This window comes from Lissotriton helveticus, chromosome 12 (assembly GCF_964261635.1).
Source record: "Lissotriton helveticus chromosome 12, aLisHel1.1, whole genome shotgun sequence".
In the NCBI taxonomy this organism is placed as follows: domain Eukaryota; kingdom Metazoa; phylum Chordata; class Amphibia; order Caudata; family Salamandridae; genus Lissotriton; species Lissotriton helveticus.
In genome coordinates this window covers 645326859-645354367 of record NC_136073.1, presented here as the reverse complement: position 1 = coordinate 645354367, position 27509 = coordinate 645326859, and the positions used below count along the sequence as shown (strand labels likewise).

Genomic DNA, 27509 nt, shown 5'->3' with positions numbered 1-27509 from the left:
CTGTCAGGGAGTGTCCTAATACTATGGAATCACTTTGTCTGATTGCTAGAGCTGTGGCTGCAACTGACTTGAGGCACGCAGGCAGAGCCTGGGCTACTGGATCTAATGTGCTCGAAAAATAAGCACAGGGCTTGTACTGTCCGGCTTGATCTTGTGTGAGAACAGATAATGCAGTACCATCACGTTCTGTGACAAAAAGTGTAAAAGGCTTACTGTAGTTCGGTGTTGCTAGAACAGGTGCTTGGCATAAGGCTTTCTTTAATTCATTAAAAACAAGTGTATGTTCCTGGGTCCAAGGGAGGACAGTCGATACGGCTGCCTCCTGTGTCGTTAACTGTATCAGTGGCTTGGCTAGAAATGCATACTGAGGAATCCATTGTCTGCAATAAGAAGTGAGGCCAATAAAAGCTCGTACCTCCTTCTGTGTCTTGGGCTGTGGAAGACTCGCTATTAACTGGATACGGTCAGGTGTCAACAGCCTACCCCACTTGGACAGTAAGTGGCCTAAGTAGATCACTTGCTGGACACAGAATTGTAATTTGGAAGGGGACACCTTGTGCCCCTGCTCGGCCAGAAAATACAGAACTGTAAGTGACGCACGCTCGCAGTCACGTTCAGAACGGGCTGTGATCAGTAGATCATCGACATACTGGAGCAGGGCAGTGTCAGTTGGCATGTGAATATTGTCTAGTTGTCTCTTAAGTGCTTGACTGTAAATACTAGGACTTTCTGTGAAACCTTGAGGAGCTCGTGTGAATTTATAGCTCCTTCCATTTAAACAAAATCCGAAAAGGTACTGGCTGTCTGGATGAATGGGGACACTGAAAAATGCATTCTTGAGGTCTATGGCAGTGAAAAATGTTGCTTCAGAATCAATGGCTGTCAATAGGGAAGAAATATCTGGGACTACTGGATACTGGGGTATGATACATTTATTAAGCTCTCGAAGGTCAATCACTAATCGATATACTGGAGGTGCATTTGGATCAGTACGTTTCATAACTGGAATGATAGGAGAATTACATACATTGGAGTCAGTTTCTACAACCACTCCTTGAGCAATGAGCTCGTCAATAATTTTGGATAAGGCTGCTACAGCCTCAGGTGGCAATCTGTACTGTCTGATTCGTGGCAAAACTATACCTTGTTTGAGAGTCACACGATGGGGTGTGATTTGCATAAAACCTACATCAGTTGGACCTTGCGCCCATAAATGCTGCGGTACATTTGATAGTCTTGGATCAAAATCACGTAATACATAGTGACCTTTAAAGTCACGCAAAAACAATTGGATTCCTTCTGGGGAGCAGCAAATAACTGCACCTAATTCTTTCAGTGTTTTAATGCCTAACAAATTTTCTGGACATGATTTCGTAAGTAACAAATCAGTAGTTCGGGACAATGGACCAACTTCTAGAGAAACTGGTTTTGAAATCTCGTTCACAATAGGCTTTCCTGAAAATCCAAGGGAAACATTTCTAGAGCCTGAGAGCGGAGCCCCTGGAACTTCGTCATGACTGATAGTAGTCCTACTTGCCCCTGTATCAATCAGAAACTTTCTATCTTTCCCTAATACTTGACTGTGTACATAGGGACCCTCTTGATCTACAGGTATCTCGATGAGAGGCAAGCCTACCTCCCTCTCTAGGCTGTTTCATGACTACTGTTGATACTCTGGATACTCTGTCTGGGCATACTGGTACATTTGATGTGTAACATGCTGTGTTGCAGCAATAGGCTGCGGTGCTGGAACTGTCTGTTGTGCATTCTGTGGTGACTGAGAAGTCTGTGAAACTTGTTCTTGTCTAGGCGGACGTGGTCTTTCTTTAGTTTTACCAGTAGCTATGTTGTGTTTCAGAACTGCACACTCGTTTATAAAATGACCTGGCTGTTTACAATAATTGCATGTCCCTTTAACGGGAGCTGCAGGATGACTGGCTTGATTCGGACCCCTCTTCTGACTGTCTTGTGGAACAGATTGTGCAATTAACACTTTCATTTTCGTATCTTTCATACGTCTCCTTTCGTGTTCTTGCTCTTCCCTGATTCTATTCTGGTGATACTGGAGCATCTGAAGCATTTGTGACGGGGTACTAGCTTGCCAGGTACTTTCGACTTTCAAAACTCGATTTTTAACTTGTGGACTTGAATTCTCGACTAGTTTAGTAACAAAAAGATGAGGGTATGACTCGCTACTTGTCTTCAAACCACTGTTAATAATAAAACATTTCTCAAATCTAGAATAAAAATCACTAGTGTCTTCATCCTGTTTCTGTTTGCATGCTGAAATTGCATCTCAATCTTCCTTTTTCGTGGCTAGTAACCTTGGCAAAACTTGTATCAATAACTCGGGCAATTCTTTACATTTGTCCCCAAGACCGGTACCTGGTACTCGTATTTTATCTTCAGCTTCTAGAGCTGTCCAATCTATCTTTTTCTCTCCCACCTCCCATTCTTTTTCCTTGAGTTTCTCATATACCCCTGCGGGCAACAGGACCTTTAACATTTTAATGATATCTGGATACGTGTATTCTCCCATACGGAGCATGTCTTTTAATTCTCTATGGAACCCTGCTGGATCTTTATCGTGACAGGGAATTAATTTCTTCATCTCTAAGAGTTCCATCTTTGTGATAGGGGTGTAAACAAATACTCGTTGCATTTCACCACCCGCTGTCCTAACTGGGTGTACTTCTCGTAACGGATGCTGTCTATCCATGTAAAATGGTTTACTTTCTGGAGGTGAGACGTGAACAAAATGCGGATTCAGAAACGTTCTATATTTGTGGCGCTGTTCTAGAATGACACTAATTAAATCGGTACCTAAACCTCTCCATTTATACTGGAGTAACTCGTTCAGAACATCATGTAACGGACCTGGATCAGAATGTTGTCCCTCATATAGTGTAATGAGGTGCTGGATCATATACATACCCACCAGTCGCTGCTCGGCTGGGGGCAGTTTCAGAAACATTTGTGCCACTATTTCGTCTGGAAAAGTGGTAGAATCAGTAGTCCATCGGACTGCTGATCGGGCTAGTTCTTGTTCATGCATAGTACTAGGTTCACTATAACCGATTCGTGATTTCAGAATGTGATCAGTAGCTTGAAATACTTGTTCAAGAGAACCTTGTTCTGGTGCTGGAAGAGGAAAAACTTTCTTGTTTTCTAGACGTGAATGTCGGTTGGGAAGTCTAGTTCTACCTACATACGCTATTCTGGTGGGATTCTCGTCGTTTACCTCTTCAGTATCGGAGTCGTCTTCTTTCTCGGACACTTGTGCTGCTTTGCGTTTCTCGTGTAACCTTATTATTTCCTTACGAATTTTCTTGTACATACTGTCTATACTACTTAGTGTCTTGTGTCTTCCCTCGGCTATATGATCACTCCACCTTGTCAGGACTTTCATTTCGGTCGGATCTTTATCTGGATAATCTTGTTCCCTTATTAAACAATTAATTAGAAACTTTAAAAGCATGAGCTGGGTCTCAGCTTTCCTTTGAGACATGGCTTCGCCAATACTTTCTGGGTCTGTTCCTGTACGAATGAAACGATATATTCTGTCTAGATCTTCTTTCATATCTGGTAGGGTGTCCAAATACTCGGTTACCCGTCTTACACGCAATGAATATATGACCATATCATTATTTCCTGGGACTGGATCATAACGGCATTCGGTGAGAGCTCGCTTGATATCTGCAACGGACTGGGGTTTAGGCGTACGCTGTAACGCACGTTCATGTAGCTCAAGTAACGTTACACGTTTGTGTTGGGGCGGGGTTCCCGGAGGACTTCCCCCCGTGGCCCCTAGACTAGAATCATCGACGGGTATCGTACGGGCTGGGAGAGTGACGGATGTAGCGGGTACTTGTACTGTAGGCTGGACCGGGGGAACTGTAACAGGTGCTGTAACAGGTGCCCCGGTGGCTGGAGGAACAGGAATTACATTATTTACAGGAGCTGGCGGAACAGGATTTGCATATTCTGGGACTGTGTCGTCCAAGTAGGACGAGAGAAAAATATCAGCTGCGGTCGGTTTGTGACGTAGCTTAATCGGAACTAATGGCGGCGGAAAATTACATGGTGCTTCCGGGGTTGCTTTTGGCAAGCCCTCGGCAAGAAGAGGATACATACCCTTAATAAGGGCATTTCTCTGTCTGTCTGACTGTTCGGCTTTAACTCGTTCACCTACTTCGATTAATTCCCTTTCTTGGGCTCTTTCCGAGGATTCTCTACTTAATTCTGTTTTTCTGATTTCTTTTTCGGTTCTTTTATGAGATTCTTTGCGCCATAACTCGATGGCATCTTTCTGGGACTGTCTGGCTTTCTTTTTCCATAATACTTCTTCTACTCGCATGATGCACTCGGCATCCCACGTACCTGATACGGGCCATCTATATTTCTCTTCTAATTCCTTGGTGTACTCCACCCATAAGTCTAGATATAATATGGCACTTATGCCATGCTTATGATACATAAAATGACCTGGACTGTCCCTAGGCGGGACAGGAACTGCTTCCTCGAGCAGACCTTTCCTAGTTCTTAACTGACGTAATTTCGAGAACAAAGGCATAATTTTAGACTGGAGTCTGGACACAATACAATACCCAATAAACACAATAATAACTTGAAAACAAATCACTCATACCACGACATTGAAAACACATGAAATAACATTTAAAATAACAGTTCGAACAGAATACTACCTGGAATACTGAGAACAGAACACATGAATTTCTCGAGAACAGAACTTACTAGAATGACTAGATGCACTGCTAAAACAGTACGAAACTTACCGGTCTCATAAAGAGACACGTCAGGACCCGCATCCACCTAGGTGGACACTTCGTGTTGGATCTGCGTACCCAAACCCACGGACCAGAGACAAATTAATTGACCCTGTGTAGATACTACCCCAGCAACGGTACTCACCGGGCAGCAAGAACGGAAGGCCTCGGACTGGACTGGACTGCTACGACGACGGACGGACGAACTTCGGACTTCAGTTACAGGTGGGCCTCCGGATACCTCGGACCTTGGACTCTCGGCTTGGGCTCTGGTCGGGACTCGCCGCGTTCCTCCACCGCCTCGTCTGGACGCTGGACCGCAACCTCCGTCTCCTCCGTGGGCCTGAGGGATACTTGAAGCAGAAATATCTGCACGTGCACGGTATGGTTCCGTCACGGCTGCAGAGGATCAGGGGGCCTGCGTGGCTTCTCCGGCGCGTGGGGAAAGGGCAAGTCCCATATTCGGGCGCCATTCTGTGGTAAATAAATAATTAATTACCGGTTCTATTTTTCAGAATAATCAATAAACAGGTAGCTCAATAAATAAGAGTCAAGATTCGAGGTAGCTGGAGTTTACAGGCTTTAATCAGGCATAAAGGACAGGAACAGGACAGCCTGCATGGGAATGGGATGGCAGCTGCCGGGGGGCAGGATCTGGGAATGATGCGCTAGCTTTTAATAACAGTGCACAATATATATATACTAAAACAATTGCATTACATTCAATACAGTAGGCGTAGCAGTAGGCGTGACTATTAGCAGTCGCGAAAGATAAGGCATAAAGTGGGTGTAACAAGAGGCGTGTACATAGACATGTGATGCAAACGTAACAGAATATGTCATAAACGGGGCGGAAACATGGAGGGGGCTACCTGAGCAGCTGGGACCTCTAACCTAGTGGTGCGCGCAAACTGGCAATGACGTGTTACCAGGAAGAACTGGGGGCTATGACTTCTGCGCTAGAAGAGGAGACTAAAGTCTGGAGTGTCAGAGCGACATGTACCCAGGCATATCTAGTATCTGGTGTTTATAGTACATGTTGATAGAAACCAAAAGTTATCAGGGCAAAGGCTAACAGACACTAAGACTGGTGCATGCATAATTCTATATGTAGTTCGTGTGCGAGGAATATTCTATGAATATTAATACAGTATTTCTCTTACATGGAGACATAAAGGCTAGACCATGACGGAAACTATTGATGTGATTCAGTAGCTTAGGAATGCAGAGAAGGAGGGCTGGACTGATAACTAGAAACATAACATACTCTTGGCAGACTGGGAGGCAGAGCCAGGCCGGGCCGGGCACTGCGAGGCATGAAGTAAGTGAAGGGTCAGGGATACAGGTGGGGGCTGTATCGCTCCTCGGAGAGGGTTCAGGAGACAGGAGCTGAATCTGAGTCCGGGCCCTTTTGAGGCCTAGAAACGGGGACTTTTCAATGAATTAACGTGCACACTGTGAAATGTGGCAACGTAGGTTTACATAGGCCTGATATTCGTTGCTTTCACGAAGACTGGAAACTGGCATACTAGCGATGGACACAACTGTAATTGCGTCTTTAATCGATCAGAGGGGGATACATGCATATCGATCATGCACCTATAACATAGGATGGGGAACACGTAGGCACATACAACATGGCAAAATGTACTTTTCCACAATTAGATAAAGATGCAGAAGAGTACAATGTGTACCATGCACGTGGAGTGACAAGTTGCAAAAGATGGTGGAGTAGCCCTCATCTGAAGTGGACAAAAGGGAGGCCTCCTAGAAGAAACTGTGTATGGACATCTCTGGTTAATACAGAGTGTGATCCTTGTCCTAAATTTGCTCTGGTAGCCATAGATTATTATTCCTAATGGCCAGAAGTAAAATCTACTGATCATGTGATTACTCAAGATGTGATCACATTTTTGGAGGCATTATGGCACCTGAGCAGATGGTAACTGACAATGGGGTGCAGTTTGCTTCACAAGAAATGAAGGAATTATTGGGAACCTACAGTGTGCAGCACATCAAGACCTCAGGCTATTAACCTCAGAGCAATGGTCTTGTGGAGAGGTGGAACAGGACGTTAAAGGAGGGTTTACAACTGGCACTGAGTCAAGGTTACCAGTGGAGGAATGCAGTAGGAAAATTGGTGTGAGCTTATCGCACAATGACCAACAGTGTTACAGGAAAAGTGCTGCTCGAACTTATGCATGGAAAGAAAGCAACAGGGCTGATGTCCAAATGAGATGAGAGAAAAAGATGGGCAGAATATGTTGACGGATTGAAAAATGGATTTAAAGTTGAAGAGTGAGTGTGTGTGTGTGTGTGTGTGTGTGAGGAAAGGAAGTAGGGAAGACAAAGGTTTGGCTAAATTTTCAGACCCTTTGCAGATTATAAGGGTGTATTCGTACACGTTGTTGAGTGAAGGTACTGTGTGGAATTGCCCAAAAAGTGGTGACAAATGCAGACTATTTGTTGAAAGATTAAATGGGTGATGGGATCAATGAGGATAAAAAAACGGAGTGTGCGGGATGAGAGGATGCGAATAGGACAAAGAGATGAATTACAGGATGGTGATCTGATTCATCAGAGGATGAAAGAGGAATATGGTGGCATTCATGGAAGTGGAAGGGTCAGACAAAGGCTGTTTTGGCATGGGGAGTATGTGATGAGGTGATGCAACCCTGTTTGGTTGGTTTGCGAACTATGTTAGGCATGTTGTCTTTTAAGTTTGAGTGAAATGCTCATCAATAATTGAGAAGGATGTTACATTATATTATACTCACATGTGTTTAGCATTTTCATTTTTTAATGTTTTATTTTTATTGAGTTTCGTCGATTAATATAGGGAGGGAGATGTGTTATATCAGACTCGTAGGAGTCTACTTCACAAGACATGCAGTGTGAGGCTTTGGTTCCCACAGCATGTTGCGGGGATTTGGAAAAGAGAATGTGGGAAAAGACGACCATTGAGATGCTGGCTAGAAGCTCCCTCCTGATGCTCATGATACTTGTAATAAACTTTGTTACCTGCATTAACCAGATCAGCTCGTCTTTTCACTCACACTGACACAGGAGCTCCTTTTTGTGCCGCCCTCTCCTCTCGTTGTGCATGCTGTCTGCCGCATAAAACCCACACCGATGACTCAACTGAGGCCGTCCACTTCCATTGCGGCTTTTTTGCAGCGGCCCCATATACGCACATAGGGCCTTATTTATGAAGGCCTTGCGCTACCGGTGCGTCACTTTTTCCCATTTTAAAAGAGACGCACCGGCGGCGCAAGGCCTTCATAAATAAGGCCCATAGGGGCAGATTTATGAAGGCCTTGCGCCGCCGGTGCGTCACTTTTTCACATGTTAAAAATGACGCACCGGCGGCGCAAGGCCTTCCTAAATCTGCCCCATAGTGTGCAGTTGGACCACTGCTATCTCCCCTCTCACGCTGCTAGTCGCAGCACTGTCAGCTGCCTCTAGAAAGCCGCTCAGCCCCCTAGCAGCGATCTCCGCCCTTTGTGGCCCCGTTTCTGCAGTTGGGCCGCTGGGGCCTGCACCACATCATTACCCTGGCCGCCCCGCAGAGGACACCCCCCCTTCTTGCCACCCCAGAAGTTTTGCCAGATTCGAGCGGGGAAAATTAGAGAGAGGCAAATTGTTTTGGATTGGAGTGTGGCAGAATGGAGTGGAGCAGATTGTTCTGGAATGGAGTCGGGCAGATTGTTTTGGATTGAAGTGGGTCAGATTGTTTTGGATTGAAGTGGGTCAGATGGTTTTGGATTGGAGTGGGGCAGATTATTTATATTGGAGTGGGGCAGATTGGAATGGGTTGGATTAAAGTGGAGCAGATTGGAGTGGGGCAGATTGAAGTGGGCCAGATTGTTTTAGATTAAAGTGGGGCAGATTGTCTAGGAATGGAGTGGGGTAGATTGGAGTGCGGAAAACTGGAGAGGGGAAGTTTGTTTTGGATTGGAGTAGGTCGGATTAGAGTGGGGCAGATTGGAGTTGGGCAGATTAGAGATGGACAGATTGGAGTGGAGCAGATTGGAGTGGAGCGGATTGGAGCGGAGCGGATTGGAGTAGAGCGGATCGGAGTAGAGCAGATTGTTTTGGATTGGAGTGGGGCGCATTGGTATGGAGCAGATTAGAGTGGGGCAAACTGTTTTGAATTAGAGTGGGGCAGAAGACTGGAGTGGGATGAATTAGTGGGGTGCGGATCGGAGTGGGGCAGATTGTTTTGGAGTGGAGTGGGGCAGACTCTAGTGGGGCAGATTGTTTTGGATTGGAGTGGGGCAGAAGACTGGAGTGGGATGAATTAGTGGGGTGCGGATCGGAGTGGGGCAGATTGTTTTGGAGTGGAGTGGGGCAGACTGGAGTGGGGCAGATTGTTTTGGATTGTAGTGGGGCAGATTGGAGTGGGATGGACTGGAGCAGATTGTTTTGGATTAGAGTGGGGCAGATAGCAGTGGGTGGATTGAAGTGGGGCAGATTGTTTTTGATTGGAGTGGGGCGGATTGGAGTGGGCGGATTGGAGTGGGGCCGAATGTTTTAGAATGAAGGTGGGGAAGATTGTTTTAGACTGGAGTGGGGCAGATCGTTTTGGATTGATGTGGAGCAGATTGGGGTGGGGCAGATTGTTTTGGATTGTAGTGGGGCAGATAGGAGTGGGTGGACTATAGTGGGGAAGATTGTTTTGGATTTGAGTGGGGCAGAATGTTTTAGATTGGGGTGGGGCAGATTATTTTAGACTGGATTGGGGTAGATTGTTTTGTATTGGAGTGGAGAAGATTGGAGTGGGGCAGATTGTTTTGGATTGGAGTGGGAATGTATTGGACTGGGGCAGATTCTTTTGGTTTGGAGTTAGGCAGATAGGATCGGGGATTGGAGAGGGCAGATTGATTTGGATTGGGGTGGGGCAGATAGTTTCGGATTATAGGAGGGCAGATTGTTTTGGATTGAAGTAGGGTAGATTTGAGTGGCGCAGATTGTATTGAATTGGAGTGGGGAACATTGTTTTGGGTTGGAGTAGGGCAGACTTGAGTAGGGTAGGTTGGGGAGATTGGAATGTGGTGGATTGAAATGGAATTGGATTGACGTGGGTGATTTGGATTGGAGTGGGGTGAATTGGATTGGTTTTAGGTTGATTGGATTGAGAGGGGTGGGTTGATGTGGATTTAAAAAAAATATTTGCAATTCTGTTGGTCCTGCTGGGAAAAGTTTTTGCCAGTCACACGCCTTCTGTTTACAGTGCACTAGTAGTTAGAAAAAACAAAATAGTACCTCAATCACGTCGGTAGCAGTGAGCGGGCACTGATTAAGTTGAATCAATTAGCGCTGGTCTCTGCTCCATACAGAGGAACGAAAATGATGCTAGGCTTGCAGTACCGCATTATGAGGCTGTAAAGAAGAGCGCCACGCAAGCCAAAAATGGTAAGCAATGGACGAGCTCCAAGCCCTTCTTTGTTAACAACAGCATCCTGCAGGCGAGCTGCATGCAACAGTGCATGCTCTTTTAGGCTCGACCCTAAAAACTGTTAAATCTCTGCTCAATTATTTTTTATGCTCTTTTATTCTGCAATCTGTACCCAGCAAGCATAGAACCTGTAATGCAAGAGTAGTTGCCCTTCATTATCACTCCTGACATAACTAGAATGGATTTAGAGAAGTGAGATGTGGTAGGTAAAATGTGGTTGGCAGAAAGAGTGTGATTCAAGATGGCTATCTCTCGACATGTGGTAGAGTGGCAACCAATGGCCTCATTTATGGTGTTTTGCCGTAGGCTTGTGCAGCAAGTCATCTTGATGCGCTGCCTTACATCAGGGTGAAAGGGCAGGAATGCACCATATTTTTCCAATGCAGTGCATTCCTGTCCTTTCTCCCAGGACTGATACTGTTTCGGCAGCCTAGCGCCAAAGCAGCCACCCTTGCACCATGGTGTAAGGGTGCATGTGTTGTCGGCAGGATTGTTTTTGTGTGTGCAAGAAAGGGCACTAAATAACAATCCTGAGAGGTGTTTTCCTCTTTCTATGTGTGCTGCAGAATACAGCACACATGGAAAGAGGAATAAACGAGGAGAAATAAAGGTATTTATCCTTGTTAGGCCTCACCTCAGGAGGCATAACATTTTCGTGATTCACCAGGTTTACATGGTCTATGGGTGTTGCGTGGAAACACCCACCTCAACCCACATGGAACGCCTCCTGAGCGCAGAGTAAGGTGACTCTGTGATGTGCGCTGCCTCGCTTTACTCTATATCTATGAAGCAATTCAAAACCACTCATAGTGGCTTTGCAAGGCCTTATACTTATGATTTTGTGATTTGTGCCACCAGAGCATCACAGTGATGGCGAAGCAAGGAGCTCATAAATATGCCCCCAAGTTTCGTATGCAGGTGAAAGGTAACTACTATGCTGCGTTTGCCCACTAACGGCCTCAGAACGATGGCGGACGGACTTCAGTCTGTCCGCCATCGTTTGGGATTTGGGACCGGCTGCCACAATCCGAATTACGATGCGACTGCCACCACGGCTGTCGCATCACCTATATTTTGCTTTGTGGCAGGGATGCGGTCAGCAGTCCCCGCCGCAATAATAAATATAGGGGGCAGACACATCCCTGCACTTCGTGGCAGGCCACATGGTGCAGGGACCCCCCAGGGCACATGTCCCTGCACCTGGGATTAGGTGGGGCCCGATACACGCCTCCAAACCCGTTTCCGCCAGATGTTTTGCAGCAGGTTAACCGCTCAAGTACATCCGGAGGAAAAGGATACCATAATCCCTACGGCTGTGCCTGCCAGTCAGAGCTGTGCATTTGGTCAAACGGGCGGTCGGATTTGATACGCCCATCTGGACCATGGCAGTCGACCTTTCCATCCGCCATGCTTCCCCACGCTTTCCCCCGCCATCATAATATTGTGGGGGAAAATCGCATTGCGATAGCAGAGGGACCGCCAGAGACAGCCTGTTGGTGGTAGTCCCTCAGGCTTCGGAATGAGGCCCTAAATTTGCGCAGCCTACCGAGGATTGACAAAGGCATGGGATCACTCAATTGTATGTTCTAATCTTAGCCCTACATGGGGCGTAGGATTGCTACCTGAATGACTTCTCATAATAACTCCCAGTTCAAGTTTGAGCTTAAACAAACTCAGAGGAATCGTCTGCTTAACTTGAATTGCACAATCTATTTTTAGGCCGTCATTCCTTGAAAAGTGTTACATATTAAAATAATGCCCCCTCAAAAGTTTATGAAACCATGTTTCGCTAAATGTGAAGAACAGAAAACATGTATCATTGTTTATCAAATGTACTCCACTGGAGCCCAGAGCTTTCATAAACATAAATACCACTAGGTTCGGGAATGTCTAAATTTATTTATCAGAAAGGCTTATGTAGGTCACAGATCCAGTGCTTAATTTGAGCAGGTGGTTTCTGGTACTCGGCACAGCACCTAATTGCCAGCACCAGGGCTTATGACAGTCTGCCACATGGTGACGCTGTTTATTAGTTACATTTAAAACGACTAATGTCTGCCTTCCAAGCCATTATTATAGCGTTGGGGGTCTGAAATAATATGAATTGTCACACTTGTCAGTGTGATGATTAGTAGCGGTGTTTGTACTGTCCTTGGCAGCTCGTAGGGGCAATGTGTGCCTTCCCGGTGGGAGCCCCAGCACTTATTTTGTTACAAATTTAGCACTGCACAGATCCAAGCAGCGCGTCTTTCTTGACCAGTCAGAGGAAATAATAAATATTACGTTCCTTTTATATCTGAGAATCAAGAATCCATTCTGCCTTTGGAGAGCTCTTCTAAACCAGTCTGAAATGCTATGTAAAGCTTGTCATGGCGATAACAAGGGGAGGCGTGAATTCCTTACTTGGCTGCTCACGAGGCACCGTCTCTGGGTGCTGTCCAAGCGCCTCTTCGTCAGTCTAGTTGCCAGCCGTAAGAACATGGCTGTAGCCGTGAGTCTGCGGTCAGGACTGAACCCAAGGCTCGACAGTGACCCGGTCACGCATTGGTAACTCTGGCGCTGGGAGCCAGCGCAGGCGGTGGTTCACCTTCACAGCCCCCACTCGTGAGCCGGGCTGGTTCAAGTCCTGTGCTCATATAAGACAAGCAATGGCACTGGCTGCCGACAGGGGAGGACCAAAGATGTGCGTTTTTAAGGTGGACTGACAAAAAGGCTCTTAAGGTCGAGTAATCAGTCGATGCTTAGCGCGCATTTCTCAGTTCATTCCGGTTCTTGTACTTTATGCCTTTCTCTCGTTTCTTGCTTCTTCCATTCTCACTATTTAAAAGCATGTTTTGCATTGATCTCATTTCCCTTTTTTCTCCCCTTACTTTTCTACACACCCAGGGCTTTTAAGTGGGATGAAAACACAGGGGGGTCATAGGGGCGTGGCCATTGTAATTATGGGCGTGGCTTAAAACCCTTAAGCTTAAAATCTGTGCTTAGCATAGTGTGCAGCCCCACTGGTATTTTGCTGCTTCTGTCCATTTATCCAGATACGTAACAGAACAAGTAACATTACACAGCAATGTCAAATCAAGCGCACTCAACAATTTCAATGATATGGGTAATCAAGATAAAATGTTCTCCAAGGATAAGATCACACACTAGTGTTCATTTTCATTCTTGTTTTTTTAATTGGTGTATGGATGTTTCTCCTGTTCAGAGGAGATCCATATAGAAAGAAACCAGCCGACACGTGTTTCGTCAGTAAGGGTGTTAACCCAATAACACCCTTACTGACGAAACACGTGTCGGCTGGTTTCTTTCTATATGGATCTACAGTTGGGTTAACTTTGGGTTAACACCCTTACTGACGAAACACGTGTCGGCTGGTTTCTTTCTATATGGATCTCCTCTGAACAGGAGAAACATCCATACACCAATTAAAAAAACAAGAATGAAAATGAACACTAGTGTGTGATCTTATCCTTGGAGAACATTTTATCTTGATTACCCATATCATTGAAATTGTTGTGTGCGCTTGATTTGACATTGATTTCACATAAGGGTTAGCTTTCTCACCCTTTGGTTTCAGAGTTATAGGGTTTTCTCTGAACAAGCTGCACCAAACAACCGTACACCATCGTGACTACTTTACCACTACATGTTGTGCGCCATCCAAGTCTGAACATTGATAACCCTTCGCGGAATTGTACCATTACACAGCACTTTAAGTGGGATAAAAAAACTGGGGGACGGGGGGTGTCTCTTAAAGGGTTGTGTCAGATATAATTAAGGACGTGGCTTAAAAAAATTACGCTAACAATCTGTGCTTAGCATAGTGTGCCCCAGACTGGTATTTTGCTGTTTCTGGGATTGCCTCGACATATATAATACAAAAAGTACCAATACACCTACAACAAGCCAGGACTATTGGCTTTGTCAAAGGTAGTTAATTGCATAAGATAAATATACTACATGCATACATACAATTATGACTTCGTTTTATATAATACTAGTTTACCCGCCGCGCGTTGCTGCGATCTCCGAAGAAAGGAAATTCAAGGAAACTCGTCATGATAACATTCAATTTACATTGTGTCATTTTTATTGAAACTTATTCATTTTAATATGGAAAACATTTCAGAGTGTCGTTTTAATTCTATTTATTTATTCGAGTGCTTATGGATACACGACTTTTTGTTTTTCCGTCTAGTGCGTACATCAGTATTCAAAAGATTATGAGGGCCCTGGGGGGCCGATATTTAAAAAGATTTTATGGGAGAAACCTTCGCGGGAGTGTACTCAACAACTTCCCAAAGTTTCCTGGCGATCGGATGAATGGTGTTTTAATTCTATTCATTTATTCGAGTGCTTGTGGATACACGATTTTTTTTCTCCGTCTTGTGCGCATATCAGTATTCAAAAGATTATGAGGGCCCTGGGGGGCCGATATTTAAAAAAAAAAAAAATTAATATGGAAAACATTTCAAAGTGTTGTTTTAATTCTATTTATTTATTCGAGTGCTTGTGGATACGCGATTTTTTGTTTTTCCGTCTGGTGCATACATCAGTATTCGAAAGATTATGAGGGCCCTGGGGGGTCGATATTTAAAAAATATTATGCCAGAAACCTTCGCGGGAGTGTACTTAACAACTTCCCAAAGTTTCATGGCGATCGGATGATGATGTTTTAATTCTATTTATTTATTTGAGTGCTTGTAGATACCCTATTTGTTATTTTTCCATCTGGTGCATACATCAGTATTCGAAAGATTTTGAGGGCCCTGGGAGGCCGATATTTTAAAAAAAATTATGCCAGAAACCTTCGCGGGAGTGTACTCAACAACTTCCCAAAGTTTCATGGCGATCGGATGAATGGTGTCGTAATGCATAAAGGACAGACAGACAGACAGACATACTTTTGTTTTTATATATAGAGATTGAAAATGCTTTGGTTCTTGTGCAAGAGGTTGTGGTGTAATGGTTAGAGCTGCCAACTTTGGAGCTGAGAAAGCAGGTTTGAGTCTCAGCATTGGCTCAACATCCTGTGTTTCTGGGCAAATCATGTAATTGCCTGTGCCTAGCAAAAAATAAATGAATATCTCCTTGTTGGTGCTCATGTAAAGCACTTCGAGTTTTGCAATATAGACCTACAGAAAAAATAAAAGTTACATCAAAAACAGTGAACTGCTACAGAGTTATGTTTTTTTTCCATTCTGAGAGTGAGGGCAAAAATGGAGAGCCTGCTTTTAAGAACTGCTGGTGCTGGTGCTGAGCACTGGCAGGACCCATCCCACTTAAAGCCCTGACATTACAGCTACAACAAGCCAGGACTATTGGTTTTGTCAGTGGTTGTACGTTGCATAAGGTAAATAAGCAACAACTGTCACTTCATTGTATATAATACTGAAAATGCGATTCCCTCGTGTGATGAAATTTGTGGCGTAAGGCTAGAGCAGCCGACATTCGAGCTGAGAAAACAGGATCAAGCCTGACGTCCTGTGATTCAAAAAATGAATATTCCCCTGGGTAATGTAACAGGTGCTCATTTAAAGCCTCCAAGTTTGTGCTATATAAAACTGAAAGACAAGCCTCGTTGAAGTTACATCAGAGGCAGTGACAGGTTGCACTATTGCAGAGTTAAGGGTTGTTTTTTTCCCCTCCCTTAGGGTAAAAATGAAGAGCCCGATAATGACCCGTCCCAAAAACTGGTGGTGCTGAGCACCAGCAGGTTCCGGCCCACTTAAAGCCCTGTACATATCTATATCTGACATGCAGTTTCCACTTATTCACTGCCCTCTCCTGTCTTTTAGGTCGAAGCCTGCGTTGCCTGGTTCGCTAATGGTATCTTAGGCACGTTCGGAAAGCTTCTCTGGGAATGCATTCCACCACTCGTTACAGTTTGCTATTTGCTGGCTTTATTTGTTTTAGGCTGTTCAACTTGAGTTAGCACATCCCTTGGAGCATGCCCTTTTTACCGCCTTTTTACACCGTGCTCACTTTTTGTAAACATGCCTTTAAATTTTGTTCTTATTTTGTCACATTTAAGGTGTATTCAAAAACAGTGGTCAAAGGTCAGGGTCTGTCTTCTAATGGGGGCTTGATGTTTACTTTTCTTTTTCAGATTTCAAATTGAGAGGCTTTATCTGACAATCTGGGGTGTAAAATGTGGGGGCCTTTTCCCTCTGATTATGTGTAGGGTTTTCTTATCTTTTTAATTTGCTCTCCCTGACTCTGTTGCATCTTCTGAATTTTGCTAGTGCTGTGACACCTCTAGGTACTGTGCACTTTTCAAGTTTATTTTACTTACTAGAGGCCTTTTTCTAACCCAACAAAAAATTAAAATGTCTGTAAACGAACTGTTCAAATATTTCAGAATATATAAAAATTAGGAAAGCACAGATAAAGCACATGTTTTTATAATTCTGAAGTGTGATGGAAACAAATATCTGAATATGATCAAAACAAATGAATGTAGTAGGTGAAACCATTTCCACACATTATCATTTGGGCGCTATATAGTTTTATCAATAAAACTGTATGACTGGGCACGTGTAATGGTCATATCAATTGAAAATGTGTCACCTGTAATGGCAGTGCACCAACACACCATGCATACTCCACTGTGAGCCACTCTATTCTACGAAACTCTACTCTACTTTATGCCACTCTACTCAAATCCACTCTATTTCACTTCAGTCTACTCCACTCCAAGCCATATAACCCTACTCCTTTCTACAACACTCTACAATACTCTACGCTACGTCACTCTACGCCACTCTTCTTCACTCTATGCCACTCTAGGCCTTTCTACTCGACTATACAACAATCTACTCTACAACACTCTAGTGTATACCACTCCACTCTACGACTCTCTGATACTCTACGTCACTCCACTCTATGCCACACTACCCCATGCCACTCCACTCTACGATACTTTATGCCACTTCACTCTAGGCCACCCTGCTCCTTTCTACAACACTCCATGGCTCTCTATAACACTGCCACTCCATGCCTCCCACTCTACTACACTCCCTGTTACTTTCCCCCACTCTACCACATTCCAGGCTACGTCACTCCACTCTATAACATGTTACTCTGCTCCACTACACTAGACTCTATGCCACTCCACTCTACTTCACTCTATGACACTTTACTCCACTCAGGGATACTTTTCTCCACTCAGATGCACTTTACTCCACTCTATTCCACTCCGTTCTATCCCCCTCCACCCTTCGTTATTCCACTCTACAACACTCTATTCCATTTTGTGACACTCCACCACTCCACTCTACAGCACCATTATACACCACTTAACTTTAGGCCACTCTATGTCACTCCACTCTGAAACTCCACTTTACTCTATGACTCTCCATGACACTCCCCTCTGTTACACACCACTCTGACACTCCACTCTAAATCACCCCATTCTACGACACTCCACTCTATGCCACACTACACCACTATACTCTACCTCACTCTATGAAACTTTACTCCACTCTCTGATACTCAAATCTATGGCACTTTACTCCACCCTGTGCTACTCCACTCTACTACCCTCCACTCTAAGATCCCTAACTCTACAACACTCTACCCAGTCCATTCTACACCCCTCCACTCTACAACACTTCACTCTAAAAACAATGTTCCCTCTAATTTTATTTCTCCATGTGAAGCAAGAGGCTGTATGTGTGTGCACTTCTCTCATCCATGTGCAAAACGAAATTACATTTTATGGCACTGTGCCAGAAACCTATTCCTATCAAGCTCGGCTTGGTGTATGGTTAGGTGTAAGGGAGGTGTCCCTCGGCTATGTTTTTCTTTTTTGTGCAAAATGGTGAAAATGTAAAATACTTATATCCAAATGTTTTATAAAACCTAGATATCTTTTAGACAAATAGCTTGACACACAGCAAAAGAATACACATTTTACATGGCCTTCCTTTTAACAGTCTCAAACATTTATTTTTTAGCTCCACAGCCCAGAAAAGCAAGTAGGCTCTTATTATGGGTTGCCCAGTAAGTGGTCCAGGTTTTCCAGAACCCCAGAGCTACCAATAGCGGGGGTACTAGTAATTCTGGAAATGATGGCTAAGCAGCCTATTATATATCACACTCTGTGAATTCTATATATATAATATTTAATAGCTCTTGTAGAGAGTATGTTGCCCTTCGTCATAAAAAATAAAAATCCCCTCTAGGCACTGGAGCTTCCTTGGGTTTTAAAAAATAGTCATATTTTCACATGATATTTAACAACTATTTTAGGACTTGGGTCATGCACTGGCTCGCCCAGCCAAACCATTGGCTTAGCTCCGATCTCCATGTTAATTTGCTAACTCACTCACTTATAGAAAGAGGAGAAGTGCAACAAGAGACTGGCCTTGTCGGGAATGGTAAACTCTGAAAGAGGAGACGAAAGAAGCAGAACTGGCCTGGACAGGGTCAGCAGGGATTAGCAACACCACATATGGATATAGTGGCTAAAAGGAATATCGCAAGGAGGTGGGGTGCAGTGCAACTGCCAAGGGTGGAGAAGTGTGGCTCAATGGTTAGAGCGGCAGACCCTGATGCAGAGGTCTGGCCCGGGACCAGGGTTCAATACACGCCTCGGCGGGTCTTGGGCTCAATTTCCTCGTACCTGATAATCCTCGCCTCGGTGCCTATTCTAATCATGGGTCCCACTCTGCAACTCTGGGCAATAGCTTGCTTAATCTCCACAACGGCCCCAACATTGCTGGATGCCTGGCTTCAACGTGGGGGTGCCCAGGAGTGGACATTTCACAGGGAAAAAGCCAGGAAGGGTTCCATAGTGGTATACGGACAGCACCGGGACACTTCCGTTGGAGGTAGCTGTGCGCTTTACAAATGCTGGCATTTATTTGACATTTAAGGGTCACAGAATGGGAGGCGGACCTTGACTGGTGCCGTGCAGCAGAAAAAGTGGTTTACCAAAGTCGGGGGTGTCTGAGGAAGTGTGGCAAAGTATGGGGTAAGTGGGCAGAGTATAGAGGGGTTTGAAGCATCATGATAGTGTGTGGTGTTGTGGGAAGGGCGGACACTAATATTCATGTAATAATATGCCATTGGGCTCAGGATCCTTGAAACTCTGTTGTCTTGGAAGGACTGATTTAACCATAAGTGTCAACCTGTCAACCATGCTTAACATTACCTCATGTTTCTGTGTACCTATGATGTGTAGCTAAGCATCTGTTTAATAAAAATAATTTAAAAAAAAACCCATCATATATGGACATAGATGGAAACAAAAGCAAAGAAGGACTGAAACGGAAAATCTGTAAATCCTGTGGAAGGGAAGAGTAAAGCAGGCCTGGCCTGGTTGGGACTGATTCATTTTCTAGCTGTAAGGGAATAAGAGAAAAGCAGGACTGGCCCGCTTCCTTTTAACCCTTTTCGCACTTCCTTATTCCTTCTGCTCTTTATCAGTCTTTATAATAATGACTTATCTTTTATATACCGGTACCTACCACATGGATTGTGCTTCCAAGCGCTGTAAAAAGCATGTCATTAACCAATTTATGGCTCTCCTATTGCTTTTTTGGGGCGGCTCCCTTATAAAAAGACAGTGTTCTACACTCTATGCCTGCAAATGAAGCCAAAACTGATACTCTTTGGTGAGTGTTTATATCTCTACATTGCTTCCCATGCCTTTGTTTCTCAGCTGAACACCAGTGATAGTGTACTCCAAGTGATACGCAAGGGAACTTTTTTGATGCATTAAAAAGTCCACTATCTCTAGACAACAACCAAAATATTAATTGTCCATCATTTTCTGTGGACCTCCACTAGGGTAAATATTTGGCCAGTGTTATACCAGCATGACCAGTATCCTAATTTTTCTGCCGGTAAATGTATTGAAAAAAATGCCCTAAAGTTGGTAATTTGTCCCCTTATGAATGCATACTTTAAACGATAAATATACGAAGAAAACCCTTTAAAATGGGTTTTACAGCTGTTTTAGTGATCTCTGAGTAATAATGAAAGTCCATGTTAAAAATATATAGACAATTTCATATAAGGATATGTTTAGGAATTGTGTCTTGGCCATTAGAAGTATCTTAAAACGTGAACAGGTGACTGGTATTTTTGTCTGGGAAAGGGGACAAACCTAACTTCCATCCCTTTTCTGGTGAAATTGAAGTAAAATGAGACCCATAATTGCACGAAGAAAGCAGTACTTCACACAACACGTATAAAGCAAAATACCATTTGGAAAACAAACATTTCTTTCATTTTTTTACACACTTTTCTGTATGGCTTCTCCACCTCCCAAACGCAGAGTATACATTTAAACAAGCTCTCCTGAGTGAGCATTTTGATTCTCAGTATACACTGTTTACATTTAAAAGTCTTGTGTGCAGTGGATGATGACAGAGCCATCAACCTGAAAGACTATTAATCGTGCCCTTTTTTTTCCACTGCCCTCGTGCTAGGCCAGTGGAGGGGTTTGTCTTCCCAACACTTAAAAGGGAAAACAGGTTAATGATGATGTTACACTGATTTTCAACAGGCTTATTTAAATTAAATGTGCGCTCAATAAATTGAAATGCGCAGCACTTGAACAGGAGCTGTGTGGCCACCCAGGCGCGCGCTTTAGAGGGAACATAGTCTACAACACTCTATTCCACTCTACGACACTCTATGTCCCTCCACTCTATACCCCTCCTCTCTACGCCACTCTGAGAGCCTACATGCCACTTTAAGCCACTCGACAATATTCTACACCAGCTCACTCTAGGTCATTCTACTCCTCTCTACGTCACTCCATTCTATGACACTCTATGCCTCCCTAAGACACTCTGCCACACCACTCTAATATGGGGATTGTGCTGCTGTATTTTTATTGTTGAAACTTTTTTTAGCCTTTTAAAATAATAAGCCCACTCATTTGCACTATAAAAAATCTCGCATCTCGCTGCCAAATGGGAACTATCCTACCGGCACTCGCATTTCCTAGTCAGTGCCATCTTGGTTAGCGCACTCGTTTGTTGGTCGCTCAGCACACGCCTCCCTATTTAGGAAGGGTGATGCAAGCATGCAGCGCCCTCACACAGCGGGCACACCGATGGTGCATCGGAAGCGCGCCAGAGGCAAGCCCGTCTGCGCCCGTCCGTGCTCCGATCGCGCTCAGCACCAGCCATGCTGCCAGTTTCACTCAAGGACACGGTAGAATATGCTATCCCAGGGAACAAATCCTCCATATAGGTAAGAGGGATGTCAGGGGGACACAAGAAGCCATGGCTAATAACGATAACACTACTGTTGCTGACCAGACCCTGGGTAGGTTAAAGTGTGCCTCAAAAAAGAGAGAGTTCCCCAGACAAACCAGAAAGGACTGGGTAATGTAAACAGTAAACAAAAGAATTCCTTTCCGTGTTCCTCAATTAGTTTCCACAATGATTAAGTGACCATCTAGTAACTACCACGACACAACTGAAGAATTGTTCAAATGCAAGTAGGTTCCGTTTGTTTATTTTATTAAAAAAATGTTTTTAATAAAATAAACAAATGGAACCTACTTGCATTTTAACAATTCTTCAGTTGTGTCGTGGTAGTTACTAGATGGTCACTTAATCATTGTGGAAACTAATTGAGGAACACAGAAAGCAATTCTTTTGTTTACTGTGTAGGTTAAAGTCTGGCCTGATTAACAGCAGTTCCTTAGTAAAGCACTACCAAAAGTGTCAACCATGTGAGAGTGCCTCGACCTAGATGCTCTGTTTCTAACCGAAACCTGGACTAGTACTGACTCCACTGTAGAGTTAGGATTCGCTTGTCCTAGACGGCTATAACATTTTTCATAATCCCAGGCTATTAGGTAGGGAGGGTTGGGGTGATCTTTAAAGAAAAATGGGATTTTACACTGTTACATGTCGATGATGTCGAGGGTTTTGAATTATTAGGCTTTTCACTGCCACAGGCAAGAGGAAAAGTACTAACAGGAATAGTATGCTACAGGCCCCCAGGTCTAATTACCCAATATCAAGTCCTGTTTGTCACCCTTGCCAACCTGACCTTAAGACACTCAAGGATGATTATACTGGGGGATTTTAATCTCTGTGATAATGGGATTGTAGGGCCCCTCTGAGAGATTTGTGGCAAAATTGCGAAAGCCTTAATCTGCCCCAACTGGTGCATCAGCCGACTCACCAGGGAGGACACACCCTAGATCTTCTGTTTGCCAATCGGAGCGAGATAGAGGTGATTGATGTACTTCCCCAATTCTGGACCGATCTCTTTCTAATCCATTTTAGGATAACATTGCCCAGATCAGTTAGTAATACAAATCAGCCAGCTACTTACCGTAAGGGAAGAGAATGGGCCAAGCAAGTAAAAAAATAGACAATACCCGATATTCCCAGGACAGAATCTTTTTGTCTCTAGGAATTTAGTAGAAGAATATTACCCAATCTACTGTGACTACATTAACGGGACTTTAGATCAGACTGTCCTGGCAAAAAAACTGAAGAACAGAAAGAAACCCTCAGCCCCCTGGTACAGTGAAGAGTTAAAACTGATGCGGAAAAAACGCACACAGGCCGAGAGGAAATGAAGAAGGTTGTATGTGGAATCAGACAAAAAAGAACTGAAACTGCTGCAGGCCTCATGCAAGGAAGCTATCTCTAGGTCCAAAGCAGAGTACTACGCCAAAACCACCCTGCAAGCGCCTAATAGTACTAAAATGCTTTTTAATATTATAAAGGACCTATCCAATCCAGCTTGTATGGGCAATAAGGTGGATGCAACGCAGAAACTCTGCGACGATATTGCTGCCCTTTTTGATGAGAATATTAATACAATTGTTAGGGGTCTAAATCCCAACAATAATAGCTGTATGGATGAGGAAAAGGAATCATCTCAGACACTAGCAGAAGAGCCACAGATAGAGGCATTTCATAGCCGTCAGCGGCCTGCTTTAGAGTGCTTTCAACCTCTCACTGAGGTTACATTTAGCAGTCTTGCTCAAAGTGTATGCTCGGGCTCCCCTCTGGATCCTCTTCCACACGGGATATGGAAAAAGTTTTAGTCAGAATTATTCCCCTGGCTGCGGCAGATTTGCTGCCAGTCACTGGATGAAGGAACTGTTCCAGAAATGTGGAAGCAGGCAGTGGTGACCCAGCTGCTCAAGAAACCGTCTCTTGATCCTAAAAGCCCAATGAGTTTTAGACCTATCTCTCTCCTGCTAATACCCAGTAAAAATCCTGGAGAGGGCAGTTAGCAAATCTTTGTCCTCATATCTAGAAGAAAACCATCTGCTAGATAAGGACCAATTTGGGTTCCGACCAGGGCATGGAACTAAAACAGCCCTAGTGACTGTACTGGACAACCTGAGAATGCGAGCCGACAATGGCAATCCATCTGTACTAGTGTTACTAGACATGTCTGCCGCATTTGACACTGTGAATCACAAAATACTGCTGAAAAGACTAGAGAATATAGGAGTGAAAGGACGGCACTGAAGTGGCTGCAATCATATATGACGGGCAGACAACAGGTAGTGACCATTTCACCGTTCACATCTACAAAGAACCCGGTGCGCCACGGGGTGCTACAGGGCTCTGCAATAAGCCCCTTTCTATTCAACATCTATTTGCGCTCTTTGATCCCTATTATCAAATCTTTTGGAATTGATCTAGTCAGTTATGCGGACGACACTCAATTGGTGTTTTCCCTGGAAGGAAATCAAGCAGTATTCATAGATACATTTCAGGAGTACATGCATCAGACCTCCAATTTGCTTAGGACAAACTCTCTACAATTTAATGGAGTAAAAACGGAGGTTGTGTACTGCTCCACGGCCAAAATGACGCGGCCTCTGGCGTCGGAGTTCAGACTCACCCCTATGGACAAATCATTAGTTCCATCAAGAACAGTACGTAACTTGGGGGTTTTAATGGATGATCACCTTCAAATGGAGTCACAAGTCAATAAAACAGTTAGTATTTGCTTCTCCTTGCTAAGAGCGCTACGCCAGATCCTCCCACTACTGCCAAGTGTTACTAGACCTTTAGTAGTGAGGAGTATAATTTTAAGTAGACTGGACTACTGCAGCTCTCTGTACCTGGGAGCACCACAATCAGTACTACAGAAGCTGCAGAGAATCCTTTCCATAGCAGCCAAACTGGTGTTAAACAGGCAGCACAAGTCTTCAACGACAGCAGCTCTAAAGGACCTCCATTGGCTATCCATCAAGGAGAGAATTCCATTCAAATCTCTTTGCATTGTGTTCAAAGCAGTACATGGTCTGTGCCCACTGCCCATGCAGGAGAAACTCACCTGGTACAATCCTGGGAGAAATCTTCGTTCTTCTAGTGCAAGTCTGGTAACCACCACTAGATTTAAGAAGAAAAGGATGGGCGGCAGAGCATTTGGTGTAGCAGCCTCACAACTCTGGAATGATCTGCCCCCGAACATTAGACAAATTACATTTCTGCTTCCATTCAGAAAAAGCTTAAATACCTGGCTCTTCCCTAGGGATGAGTAAAATGAACTCTTTAAATCGGCGATTAGGCTATCTGTTCCGCCTAGTGACATCTTGGGAAGTCGCAGCGCCAGGATACCCATAGGGTGACAGTTTTTGTGCTATATAAGTCTACGATACATACATACATACATACTACACTCTATGCCACATATCTCCACTCCACAGCCCTCCACTCTATGACACTTCATTCCACTCTATGACACTTTACTCCACTCTAAGACACTTTACTCATTTTCATTTCATTAAACTTTATTCGGTTAACATAATAGAAAACCATAAAAGTTACATTTCATCGTTAAAAAATACAAGCGGCAGACAAATATATACAAGTTATAGAATACATTTGTTCCAATTTACATTCGGTGATTATATGGTCATAGGGCATCACATTTATTTAGTAATAAACAAAAAAAAACACAGTTCATAAAAATACAGCATCCATATCCCTTAGGGTTCCAAACATTTTCTATACCTTAGGGAGCATTTTAAAAAGCAAACCACAAACGGGATACATTCTGGCTTTAAAAGTTGCAAAAAAATAGAGAGCGGGGCGTACCTGTAAAAAGTTCAGCTTTTTTAAAAGTGATTTTAAAAACAACCTCCTTGGGGCTTCCTAAAAATGACAACAAAACACAAAGTGTAGCAGGTCCTGAGGAGACATATTGTCGCAGCCACAGGGTGCTAACACTTTTCCTTTGTGGCTACCCTTGGGTACAGCTAGTAAAAGGTTAAAATAGTCCAGTCTAAACCTGATTAGTAAAAAACGCTCGTGCATTGACAGGGGCAACGAGAGGTATGGCTCCATTGCTAAGGATGTTCTGGGCATCATATGCTTATGGACGCCAATTTTTCATCATTTCTGTCCCCTCACGCTTAGCTTGTTTACGCATTATAAAGGATTCTTTCACAAGTGCCACATCTGCCTTAGTTATGCAATCAGGTAATAGAAAAAGGTCCGGATGGCCCAGCTCACTAAAACATCCCTTAAGGTACTTGAGCCATGGTATGTCAGTCATGTGGTCCAGGCTCAAAGTCTCCTTTAATAGTTTGTGGGTAAGGTCTAAATCTTTATTCAACCAACTTTTAAGCCAGAACAGCAGTGGGCGCATAGCCAGGGTATCACAGATGTATGGGAGCCCAGTTTCTTCATGGACAATAACATTTGCAGTCCCTTTAGGAACCCCCAACAACTGTTTTAGAAAGTTGTTTTCTGTCACCTGGATACCCTCTACATCAGTATATCCCCACAATTCGCTCCCATAGGTAGCTATAGAAACACCCATGGCTTGGTAGATTTTCAACATTGCAGCTACTGAGCGGTTGCCCAATTTAGCTGCAAAGCTGAAGATCGCTGCATTAGACCTTGTCACTTCGCCCCTTTTCTTCTTTATTAATGCGCCCCAGTCCAGGCGATTGTCTAGTAAGACGCCAAGATAAGAAAAGGTAGGGGATATCGGTACTGGCTCTCCATTCACCCTAAAGGTGTACTGTCATTTTGGACGAAGCCCTACCTGCATTGCAAAGGATTTCGTGTTATTAATGGCACTTTACTCCACTCTATGCTCCTCCACTCTATGTGCTTCCACTATATGTCACTCAGTTCTACAAAACTCTACACCACTCCACTCTATGACAGTCTACTCCACTCTATGCCACACTACAATACCATATGTCACTCTATGTCGCTTAACTCTAGGCCACTTTCCTCCACTGTGAAACTTCACTTCACTATATGGCACGCTACTGTGACATAGCACTCCAATCTAACACTTCACTCTGCTCCACTCCACAACACTCCACTCTACAGCACTCTAAGATACTCTACTCTACTACAACACTTTACTCCACTCTATGCCACTCCACTCTACAATCTTCCACTCAATGACCCCATATGTCCCTCCACTCTATGACATTTCACTCTACGACACTCTATTCCATTCTACGACACTCTATGCCCATTCACTCTATACGCCTCGACTCTACGGCCCTCACTCTACTCCCTTATAGAACACTACACGCCACTCTACAACACTCCATGGCACTCTATGCCACTCCACTCAACATCACTCAATGACACTCTACACCACTGTTTGCCACTCTACACCACTGTTTGCCTCTCTACACCACTCTATGCCACTCTACTTCTCTCTTCTTCACTCTGCTCCACTTTATGCTACTCTAGTTACTCCACTCAACGCCACTCAATGGCACTCCACTCTATGACACTCCACTCTACGACCTGCCACTCTGCGATACTCCACTTTATGACCCTCCACTCTATGCCCCTCCACTCTACGATACTCTGTGCCAATCCACCCAATGCAATTTTATGGTTGTTTTCTCACTAAAAGTAGGTAATTTATCGTACCTGTTAGATCGCAACCATACTAACATTGACTGTCTTTCAAGATAACTAAACATTGCCTTCTTAACTCTGTTGTGGAATAATACTGATATTGTGTATTTAGTGCTGTTCCTATTACAGCAAATGTTATTCAATTCTGCTGTTGTACATAGACAAAACCACCTCATTGTCACTGAGTTCTAATAATTTTGCAATACAATTCATAGATATTCAATATATGTTGATATTTAACTGGTGGCGAACAATAATGCTGAGTTTGAGCAAATACTTTTGATTGGAACATGCAGTAGCGGCTGGTGTCTGGGCTCAGTGGCAAGGCGGGGTGAAGAGGGGGACAAACGGAGACAACAAAACAAAAATAAAACAATAACTTACTTGCTGTATCACCGCTCTTCTGCTCCTCACAAG

At 44.0% G+C, this 27509-nt stretch overlaps 1 protein-coding gene across 1 annotated transcript in view; it reads right to left on the bottom strand.

The window, feature by feature from the left end:
• Nucleotides 1-12883, bottom strand: part of LDHD (lactate dehydrogenase D) — a 480635-nt gene extending 467752 nt beyond the window's left edge. The window contains exon 1 of the mRNA XM_078670717.1: nt 12649-12883. Within this exon, the coding sequence (XP_078526843.1) occupies nt 12649-12726 (78 nt within the window). The 5' untranslated portion in view covers nt 12727-12883. The remainder of the gene's footprint in view (nt 1-12648) is intronic.
• Nucleotides 12884-27509: the final 14626 nt, after the last annotated feature.